Genomic DNA, 11,063 nt, shown 5'->3' on the forward strand with positions numbered 1-11,063 from the left:
TAAAATCACTCAGGAGACACAAAGGCAGTTAATTGCGACTACTCCTCAGACCCCCCAACACCACCACACACACACACACACACACACACACACACACACACACACACACACACACACACACACACACACACACACACACACACACGCACACACCTCAGCCCACCACATGCCCTTCCTCACCAGATAGCACGAGTGCATAAAAAGTCTCAAGTGCACAGGGAAGAGGAAGCAGCAAAGGAAAAGGACATAGCAGCTCAACACACAGTAACAACACTACTTTTTTATTTTTTTACCCATCTGCTAGGGCATTGGACGGAGGTAAGCTTTCAAAGGTTTTCTGTAAAATGTCATCATTGCTCACTCTCTGAATCTCAGCAATGAAATTGACATACATTTTTAAACGAGAAACACTTAATTGCTCCTTAAGTACCACATGAATCGTGTGGGAGATCGATGATGGAAATTGATCACTCTTTGTTTTTTGTGATAAAGAGCCAAGGCAGAATCTAACCTTGAGTAGGTGGACTTATCAGCAGCGCCTTCTTTGGACCTTGCTCCCACGCATTTGCGGAGAGGCTGTGGCACTACTTTGACCACATGCAAAGACTAAGTCTTGGGCTGCGCCTCTTCTACTCCTGAAAGGTAACAGAGCTTCTCATCAAGCAATGCATAACGACACCTTCTCTCCTAGGACTCTTTTCTGCTCTTCATTTGTTATTGTTGAAAGAATGCTTGTGGAGACAAAGAGAGCAATATCATTGTAAAGAGGCGTGTTTTGACAATGTGCTTACTTTCGCAATCTTCATCTATTCAGGGACTGGAAATACTAAGAACAATATTTTAGATCGCAAGGTGAAGAACAGTCTGACTCGTCATCAAGCTCCATTTGTAGTTCCTGTTGCTGCTGGGGGGGGCTGTTGATAATGAACTTTGGAAAACATGTGAGTAGTCAGCATGCTGACACTGTGAAAAGTGTTTGCGGTCTGAAAAGAACACCGTCTGCAGATGAAACCTCTGAACAAAAAAACAAGCAAAGCCGTTTGCGGTCTCCACGGTAATGGCATCCCTCACGTGAACTTGGGTTTTTTTCACAGATGGCAGGAGACCATCTCAGATAGCCGCAGACATTTCAGAGAGCCATTCGGCTTGGGCGTGTTCAGATCCTAACCAGAAGGCCGGATTTAAAAAAAAAAAAGTGCCTGAGACAAACATGGACAAGATGACGTTTAGTCCGCTTCAAACAGAAGACAACCCCAATGGCCGCCCCCCGACTGCCAAGACCAAAGAATGCCAGGAGTCCATGAAGCTGAAAAAGGAGATCTCTCTTCTCAATGGGGTTTGCTTGATCGTGGGCAACATGATCGGCTCGGGCATCTTCGTGTCGCCCAAGGGCGTCCTCATCCACAGCGCCTCCTATGGCCTGTCACTGGTGGTGTGGACGGTCGGTGGCATCTTCTCTATCTTCGGGGCGCTGTGCTACGCGGAGCTGGGGACCACCATCACCAAATCAGGGGCCTCCTACGCATACATCCTGGAGGCTTTTGGGGGATTCCTGGCCTTCATCCGCCTGTGGACGTCGCTGCTCATCATTGAACCCACCAGCCAGGCCGTCATCGCCATCACCTTCTCCAACTACATGGTGCAGCCAATCTTCCCCACCTGCATAGCGCCGTACGTGGCCAACCGGCTGCTGGCGGCTGCTTGCATATGTAAGTAGAACTCCGTCCACCCCGTTACACAGAAGTGAAACCGCATTGGAAGAAGGAAGTCTGCTGCGGGACTTTATGTTCCTGTTTAACAATCCTAACAGAAGTCACGCTCTTTACTTTTTTGGGCTGTGGGAACAGCAAGAAACTCTTCCTTGGTGTACAGATGACCTTTCCAAGGCGACAGAAAAGAGCAGCGCTGACAAACTGAGCAAAGTATTAAGAAACACCCATGTGACATGCTCGCTAAGCAAAAAAAAAAAGTGCCGATGCTTGGGGCAACCGGCGTTCTAGACAAACCGAGGCCCAGACGCAAAAGCCAGAACTTGGAGAAGTCTCGCAGATAAGCCTTCAATACGCCATTACCTGGCAAGAAGCAGCACTTGTGCATCCTTAAACCGTTTTTATCACAATCCCTGTCACACACACACTCTTGTACACATACACACACTGATAAGAATAGCTGATAGTCGCAAGTTAAAGTCCTTTTTGAGATGAGACTCTGACCCCCAAGTCATACAAACTGGAAAACAGTCTTGCCTTCAAAGAAGGTTTAGCTTTTAAAATGTTTATTTGGAACTGAAAACAACAGTTTTTATGCTCAAGGGCGCCCCTCTCAGGCGTGAAGTTGCATTGCTAAACGCCAGTGGCAGCGCAACATCAAATGATTGCTTGAGGTACATTTTGGTGGGATTCTAATGGCCAATTTGCCCTCGTCATTTTTAGGTCAAATACATGGAGGGCTTTCCCAGTATGAACCCTAATATAATCATGGGCTGGATGGGGAGAATGTCCCAAAAGGACACAGGAAGTCTGCCATTTTGATTAGCAGCAGTCATTTTAATCCACCACTAAAGCACTTCAAGCAGTGCTTGTGGGTGGTAGAAATGTTGACATGCTATGGATACTCACTTCATTTTGCCCATCTGGCTCACTTTGCAAATGTGTTAGTACAGTAGTAGTAAAAGGGCCAGAACTTTATTACGAGACACCATAATGGCCAATTCTCCTCCAAGTAACAGAGCAGCTTCCCAGCAGCGTGTGAGAGACCAGGCTGCGTCTCCCGTCCTCTGAAATGCAATCTGAGCACCTTCTTTCTTTTCTCTAGCAACACGCCTCGGCTTCGTCGTCGGACGACCTTGGCATGCCGCTTGTTGACTTTAAGCCTCCCTTCCTGCCGAGTTCCAACTTATTTTGACCCGGGAGCTGTCAATATGCCGGAAGATGATCCTGTTGGTGGCTAGTGTGGAGCAAAATGGGCACTAGTGTATTTTGGTCTCTCGGGAGGGTAACCAAGGACAGGGAGAGAAAGGGATACATTGAATACATGTTCTGCACTCCTGTTTCCTGTGCGCTCTGGTCAGCGGCACTGCTTCCTATGACACGGAAGCGCAGAGCAAACGTCAGCAAGCATAGAAGCTTGGTGAGGGATTTGCATGCGTGTTATCACAATGTGTTGAAAAAAACATTTTTGTGTCCCTGCAGGTTTGTTAACCTTCGTCAACTGCGCTTATGTGAAATGGGGGACCAGGGTGCAGGACTTCTTCACCTACGCCAAAGTTATCGCACTCATTGCGGTTATAATCACGGGTCTGGTCAAGATCATCCAAGGTTCTTAGTAGATGAATGACACTCAAGTCGTGCTTATTGATCAACCAACATGGCGGCCATTAAGCCTGTTTTTGTGCGCTTTTGTGCTTTCCTGTAGGTCACACGCAGAACTTTGAGGGTCTCTTCGAGGGGTCGTCTCAGGATCCCGGAGACATCGCTTTGGCTCTTTACTCGGCTTTGTTCTCCTACTCTGGATGGGACACGCTCAACTTTGTCACTGAGGAGATCAAGAACCCGGAAAGGTACGTGTAGAAATATATGAATATAAACATGTTAAATAGAACAGTTGATGAGAGATTTAAAAAAAAAAAAGATGGACAGGCAGGCAGAGAAAAGTCACGTGGTTGGAGGAAGATTTTCTGGAGATGTTTACAGAGGGATTAATATGGTGGATATGACTTTGGTAGCACAGTAGACCTGTTATGTGTCATCCACATAATAAAAGTGACAATGTTGCAGATAAGAACCTTGGGGAACGCCAGGGGGGATTTGAAATGAACTGAAACACATGAAATGACCGAGGATCTGTGCTGCTGGCTTGCAGGAATCTGCCACTGGCCATCGCCATTTCCATGCCCATCGTAACAATCATCTACATTTTGACTAACGTGGCCTACTATGCCATCCTGCCCATGAACGCCATCTTGGACAGCGATGCCGTCGCTGTGGTGAGTGAAGAATCTCCGACTTTGCACAGTGACCTTCGTCATCATCATGGCTGTGTACCGTGTCCACCAACAGACATTCGCAGACCAGGTGTTTGGCGTGATGAACTGGACCATCCCCTTGGCGGTGGCTCTGTCCTGCTTCGGAGGACTCAACGCTTCCATCCTGGCGTCCTCCAGGTGAGTGCCGATACGCAAGCTCACACCGTCCCGCCGTCCATTCCTGTGTTCAACGTTCCCTTTTTGTCTCCTGCGAAGGCTGTTCTTCGTGGGCTCCAGAGAGGGCCACCTGCCGGACTACTTGTGTATGATCCATGTGCACCGCTACACGCCCATCCCGGCGCTGCTCTTCAACGTTGGTCACCTCCACCATACCTTTTGCCCGTCATTTCTGCATGCAAGCATTTCTCAGCTTCTCTTCCTCCTCTTCTGCCTACAGGGCATTATGGCTCTCATCTACTTGTGTGTGGAGGATGTCTTCAGGCTCATCAACTACTACAGCTTCAGCTACTGGTTCTTTGTGGGCCTTTCCATTCTGGGACAACTGTACCTGCGCTGGAAACAGCCAGACAGGAAGAGGCCGTTGAAGGTAGGAAGCGGTTCTTTTTTTTTTTCTCTCTGGAGAGCTCAGTATTGTTCATTCGATTTGACATGTCATCATTGCTCTCCTTTTTTTTTATTTTTATTTCTATTTATATATCTATATATATATATATATTTTTTTTTTTGTATATGGGTGAGTATGTGTGTGTGCGTGCGTGCGAGTGTGTGTGTATTCATTAGTTCACCTAAAACCTATTTAAAAAAATCCCATACTAATAATATAATAATAAATTGCCAAATGCAGAAACATCAATGTAAGTTATCACGATGTGGTGGCTCTCGCTAACAGACAGAATTAAGTAACCAGAATTAGGTTAAAAATTTCTATATACGTAGACCATGTTTCTATAAATTTTGATATTTGGTTTTTATTTGAGGCCAATATTTTTTCCATTAAAATGTGATTTATGAGGAGGTTAGACCATTGGTCGATATTCAGAGTTTGTTTATTTTTCCAGTTAACAAGAATTGTTTTTTTAGCGATAGTAAGGGCTACAAGTGTAGATTGAAATTGTTTATGTGGTAAGTCAGTTGTTGTTAGGTCACCTAGCAAACACAAGTTTGGAGATAAAGGTATCCTACAGTCCAAAATAGCGGAAAGTTTTTCTAAGACTTTAGTCTAGAAATGGAAGCGGTTCTAAGGCTGTCCCAAAGGCTTTCCCATCTCTTTTTTTTTTTTTTTTTTCTGGAGAGCTCAGTATTGTTCATTCGGTAATTTTACCGATTTGACATGTCATCGTCATTGCTCTCTTTTTTAAATTTTATTGTATATATATATATTTTTTTTTGTATGTGGCTTTCCCATCTCCAACTGTCGTCGTCTTGCAGCTCAGCCTCGTCTATCCCATCATTTTCTGCCTCCTCACCGTCTTCCTGGTGGTGGTGCCCCTGTACAGTGACACCGTCAACTCCTTGATTGGCATCGGCATTGCACTGTCCGGTGTGCCCGTTTACTTCCTCTGCTGCTACACTCCTGCCCACAAGAGGCCTGTGTGGTTACGGCGCGTCATTGGTAAGCAAATACGACCACAAACATGAAATATCCCAAATATCAGCATGCACAAATGGCAGATGTATCCTGTCTGAAACCAGTCATAACATCCTTTTTACGTACAAAGTTTCCCCTTTTCACAATGTATCCAGGTGAACAAGAAACCCCTTTCACAATTTGGTATGCTTCTAACCCAGCTGCTATTATGTGTCCATGTTTTTCAGCTAAGTCCGGGGTACTCATCCAGAAGGTGTGCTTTTCGGTTCTAACAGAAATGGACGTTGAACATGATGACTGAATACTCACGCACAAACGCACACACCTCTTCTAGTGAAATTTTTATGTGTGATATCACATGACTTGAGCTCTATTTTTAAATTAACTGCTTCTTTGAGATGACACCATTATTGTGTATCACTCCAACCATTGTTCTTTATTGTCTCTCCAATGTTGAGAGTGCTGGTGGAGCTATTTATAATAAAACGATGAGAAAGGATTTGTGTCACGTGTTTTTCCATTTTAATGTGAATAGAATTCAAACACTGTGACAACATTTATTAATAAATATGTACAGTAAACACTTCATTCCAAGACGTCCTTCCACGGCCTCGTCTTGCTTGTGGCATCCTTAGCTTTGGCGGATGGCACAGGGTGCAGAGGATTGTGGGTAAATGTCTGCCTCAATGGACCTGAGAAGGAAAGAAAAATAATTAAAGAACAAAAGCCTTTAGCAAGATGGGAATTTTTTTTAGGGCTGATCAATTATGGCCAAAATGATAATCAATTATTTTGATCAATATTGCCACTGATCACAATTATTCATTATATCAGAGAAACATCTGTATTTTTATTGTATTAGTTTTAAACAAACAATATGAATGCCGTTTTCAAAGCAATGTGAAACTTGGAATAAGAATAAATAATTAAAAAATATATATACAAGAATTAAAAAAAAATACCCAGGACTAAATGAATACTCATTACTCATTAGTCAGGGTGCACTTGCTTTTTATTTAGGCAGCTTCATGAAGCCTTAACGTTTGCAGGACCTGTATTTTAAATGTAACGATCAAAGACGATCTGGTTAATTTCAATGGAGCAGCCAAAATTACGATCATGATTAAAATCCCACTAATTGCGCAGCTCTCCAAAATGTACCCGCGAATGACGTCCAGCTAGCAAGGCTTAAGGTATGGCCATATGACTTCAATCACACGGATGACTAAAGCCTGTCAGTGAAGGTCAATCAAACACTTACTGTAGCTTGCTCCTTACTTGTCTTTGTACAGCCTAACATTGAGGAAGGGTGTGTGGGGGTGGGGTGGGGGTTTTACTCACCCACTATCAATGACAAATCAAGCTCACTCATCCCGACGAAAAAAGGACATTTGTCGACAGAATGATTTGTTCATCATGCTCAAGCTCATCTTGCTTTTGGAAAATGAACAGCAATAGAGAGGAAATGCATATGGCAAGGACACGGAACAATTAAATGCTCTTCCACTAGATGGCACAATTAACTTCTGTATCCACCTGTTAACGTCCACAAAACTAAGTCAAGGCACACACATGCAAAGACTAAGTCAATTTGTAAATAAATTGAGTTTTGAGTGCACCACTATTTCAGGATAGTATATAATTGTTGTGCTCTTTTGTGCCGTTTCTTGGCTCAATAAAAGCTTGTGAAATGGCACAGCCAGGCAACATCCACAAATTGTGTTAAGTAAAAAGCATATCTACTTCCTGATTCTTGAGAAATCGATCTTTTCCTTTTCAGATAATACAAGCATTTTTATACTGAACAAACAGGCATATCTATTATCCATTTCTTTTCCTGGTGCATGTCAAGACAGTACGAGGGCATGGAGCACTTACCTTTGGCAGCGAGGTCCAGGTGATTTTTGATGCGTCTCTCTCGCTCTTGCATCTGCTGAGCCAGCTGTGCGTTCTTCCATCCTGGAGGGCACAGGGCAAATGTTTAAAAGGCCCGACATCAACGATGGCAAAAAAAAAAATGTAATTATACATCACATAATTTCACTCATTTATTCATTTACATGCTTGTGCTGAAAAAGGAGAAAGACACCTTACATGTCCCATTTTGATAATTTGAGTCAGCTCATAACATTGAGGTCTGAGCTTAGTTGTGGAAGTAAATAAGGTGCTAAGTCAAGCTTGGGTCCCATTTGAACTCACCTTTCCTCATGCTGGCGATGACGCCATCGTTTTGAGGCAGGTCCGAGGCCGGGTGATTGATCCTCTCCGGGATGCGCAACTTCTCTCGGACAAGCGGGTGTTTGAGCAGCGCCACTTGAGCCAAGGAGAAGCAGTTGGAGGTGAGCCAGTAGGTGAACACGGCCTGAGAACACAGCGGAGGGCACGCTGTTCATTTACCGCCCGGGTGCAAGGACAAGAAAGGCGACGGCGATGACCTCACCGTGGGGAAGTTGATGGTGAGGGGGAGGATGACAAACGGCATGATCCGGAACATGTTCTTCATGGTGCGCAGGTTGGGGTTGTCCACGCCCGACTCGGCGCCGAGCTAAGCGCGACAGAGCAGGTGCTGACGGTTTGGAGGTAACGGCAAGAAATGAGGATACACATCGAGGACTCGCACCTCCACGATGAAGAACATGGTTCCCGTGACGGCCAGGGGCAGGATATAGAAAGGATCTGCCATAGTCAGATCCGGAAACCACAGCGCGCCTCCCGCCTGCATGCTAGGCACCGGCAAGTACGACATCTGCCTCAGCGCCATGAAGAAGGAGATGAAGATGGGTGCCTTGGAGGGGGGGCGAACAAAAGTCAGCGAGACAGAAAAAAATAAACATCTCCAGATGGTGGCAAATACAAAGATTTCAAGGGAGACACTAACCTGCACCACAGGAATCAGGAAGCCGCGGAGGGGGTTGATGTCATGCTTCTTCTGAAACAAGGTGAATTCAGTGTAGGCTTTGGAGACTGCGAAGAACCAGCACGGACGTCAGCGAGCGCAAAGACAAGCGAAGCGAACCAGATGGGAGCGGAGCGCCGCCACGTTTACATTCAAACTTGTTCCCGCTTTGTTTGGCCTCTGTCATCCTGCCGCTGAGTCGGTTCATCTCGGGCATGACGTTGTTGAGTTTGGCGGCCTCCCGCTGGCCTTTCACGATGACGGGAAAGACAGCCAGGCGAGCCACCACCGTCCCTGGCGACGAACAAAAAAATAGTCCAACTTGGTTTAATCACGGAACCTTGACAGGGTTTTACCTACTGTGTGACTGCAGTCCTTGTTTCCCGCCAATGGATCATTTTCCAAGTCTTGAAGGGCCAGGCTACCAGCTATACTAAGTTTCTATTTGTACCTGCTTACTCCCAACAAGCTTGTCTGCTGTCTGAGATCTTAAAGTAGGACCCTACTTCCAGTTCCTAGGGCCCAACTGTAGCCTCTACTGTCAGGGCCCAGAGGCTCCGGAACTTACTTCCGGGAAATTTTACGGCTCTTCTTAAAACTCATTTTTATCATCATAAACTCATTTTTATTATCATAACGTGGTTATTTTAATAATTCACACGGCTCAGTTGATATTGGTAGTAAAAGCTATTTCTTGTTGCTGTGGTTGCTTACCAAAAACAATGGCTGCCCACCAGGGCAGCCCCATGTCCATGTGCACGAACTCCAACAGGTTCTGGATGACACCAACCGGTGTGTGGCCAGCCAAGCCCAGCTCGGCCAGGCGGGCCTCTGGATCGGCAGCCCGCAGGACCTCTGCCGTGTCCGCTGCCGCCTGCGTCAATAACGGGGCGGGGTCATTTCCCGTCACCACAGGAACGGGCCCGAGCGGGACCTGGAAGCACCGATCACGTGTAAGGTGACACTTTAGCCAGGTTATCCCAATTTAAGATGTCGTTCTATCCACCTGTTCGGGGGTCGTTCGCTGAAGGGCGGAAGTGCTGTTGGCCGCCACCAGGGGGCCGGTCTCACTCAGCACCTGGATTCGACAAAAACAAAGATTTTCCCTCAAAAATTTGGGTGGCTTCTGAGTACTTGTGTGTGCGTAAGTTTACAAACTGACCTGGGAGCTGTTGGGTCTCACGGCCACCCAGAGCAACTTCTCATGGCGCCGTCTGCACAAAAGAGATTTGTCGCCGCCGGCCCAACTGTTCAGGTCAAAGGCCGTGTGCACAAGAGACCTCTGGAGCCAGCGCTAGTTTGGTGGTGGAAGGAGCAACAGGGTAAGGTAAGCAGGATTGAGGTCAGTGTTTTTCAAACTTTTTCAGAAAACTGCCACAAAATGAATACTAATTATATGTGAAAACTCCTGATAATGTAGATGTTTGGCAGGGAAGATAATAGAAGGGCGCGCACACTCAATTTGGCGAGTCCCAGTCTGAGCAGAAGGGCCACAATTTTTTTGAATAATGGATTACTCTGTTGTTTAATTTGTTGATTGGGGACGATGGATCTGATCTTAAAAAAACATATTTAAATTTCCATCCATTTTTAAAAATCCATTTAATGTTTTTTTTTAATTCTCAATCACACAAACAACCCATTGTGCGATACACATATTTTGCATTTTGCACCAACGTCTGTACTGGATGAAACTACAAAACTGTGGCCGGAGAAAGTTATTATGATGAGTTGATGATTATATTGATGAGTGATCAGAAATTAAACTGGGAATGCCAGCATTTGATACATAAGCGTATTGGTCCGTTTAGCAATGTTATAACGTGATAGATAGATACAATATTAAAATGTGAAATGTATCACGTTATTATAACGCACTATTACATTAGACGTGAAATTTACAACACAACTACTGAACTTTTTCTTTCCTGAGGTGTGAGCAAAACACTTGACTTAAAGTTGGCTGTGCCTCAAACTCCAATATGGTTAAACTTACGTCAGGTGCGCAAGAAACGTTAGGATTTCAGATGCAAAGTCTGCTCGAGCTTCTATCCTCGTATAAGTAACCCATCCTATGCAAGCCAATGCAAAGTGTGGTACTGTCTGATGGATGTTCTTGTCAAAGTCACAGTCAGCCTGACGGACAGACGATAATGCTAGCCGGCTAGCCGACTAAAATGACCACTTCGGCTATCTTCCCCTTCCGGGTATGAAACGACATTAAGAAGAAGAACGAGGCAAACATACGTGCTTCCAAATGCCCGACCGAGGTTGCCTGCCCGCGCTGGGTTTCGCACTTTGTGTGAGAATGACACGTCTAACGAGACAAGCCGGAGTCAGGCTGTTCCTCATGGCCGCCATCTTGCTGCAGGAAATTATAAAACTACGGAAACCGAGAAGAAATAAGAAAAGCCATCTTTATTAAACTGCCACGCGATTAACATACAGCAAACGATAAGAAAGACAAGTAAAGGGATTTTAAATAATAATATTAAACGAAGAGCAAACAGATTTAACCTTGTTCTTGTTTTGGAATTGAATATGTTTACTCATGTAGTCTGGTTTCCTTCTCAAAAATATACTTTAAATGACTA

At 45.1% G+C, this 11,063-nt stretch overlaps 2 protein-coding genes across 4 annotated transcripts; one reads left to right on the forward strand and one right to left on the reverse strand.

The window, feature by feature from the left end:
- Nucleotides 1–99: 99 nt before the first annotated feature.
- Nucleotides 100–6,072, forward strand: slc7a7 (solute carrier family 7 member 7). 3 transcript variants are annotated; one of them, XM_077545338.1, is made up of 12 exons: nt 100–318; nt 493–642; nt 815–941; nt 1,095–1,709; nt 3,192–3,317; nt 3,415–3,559; nt 3,862–3,985; nt 4,059–4,162; nt 4,241–4,337; nt 4,422–4,571; nt 5,414–5,597; nt 5,801–6,072. In XM_077545338.1, the coding sequence occupies exons 4-12, from the start codon at nt 1,211–1,213 to the stop codon at nt 5,872–5,874; spliced, it is 1,503 nt and encodes a 500-aa protein (XP_077401464.1). In that variant the 5' UTR covers nt 100–318; nt 493–642; nt 815–941; nt 1,095–1,210; the 3' UTR covers nt 5,875–6,072. The 3 variants fall into 3 exon arrangements, with proteins under 3 accessions (XP_077401464.1, XP_077401463.1, XP_077401465.1); XM_077545337.1 differs by having other exon boundaries at nt 815–1,709; XM_077545339.1 differs by having other exon boundaries at nt 493–1,709.
- On the reverse strand, nt 6,073–10,852 carry oxa1l (OXA1L mitochondrial inner membrane protein). The gene is made up of 11 exons (XM_077545340.1): nt 10,717–10,852; nt 9,632–9,763; nt 9,476–9,547; nt 9,184–9,403; nt 8,620–8,763; nt 8,452–8,537; nt 8,194–8,358; nt 8,014–8,118; nt 7,773–7,935; nt 7,452–7,532; nt 6,073–6,265 (listed from the first exon to the last, which is right to left on the reverse strand). The coding sequence occupies exons 1-11, from the start codon at nt 10,828–10,830 to the stop codon at nt 6,159–6,161; spliced, it is 1,389 nt and encodes a 462-aa protein (XP_077401466.1). The 5' UTR covers nt 10,831–10,852; the 3' UTR covers nt 6,073–6,158.
- Nucleotides 10,853–11,063: the final 211 nt, after the last annotated feature.

Source organism: Vanacampus margaritifer, chromosome 15 (genome assembly GCF_051991255.1).
Source record: "Vanacampus margaritifer isolate UIUO_Vmar chromosome 15, RoL_Vmar_1.0, whole genome shotgun sequence".
NCBI classification, from domain to species: domain Eukaryota; kingdom Metazoa; phylum Chordata; class Actinopteri; order Syngnathiformes; family Syngnathidae; genus Vanacampus; species Vanacampus margaritifer.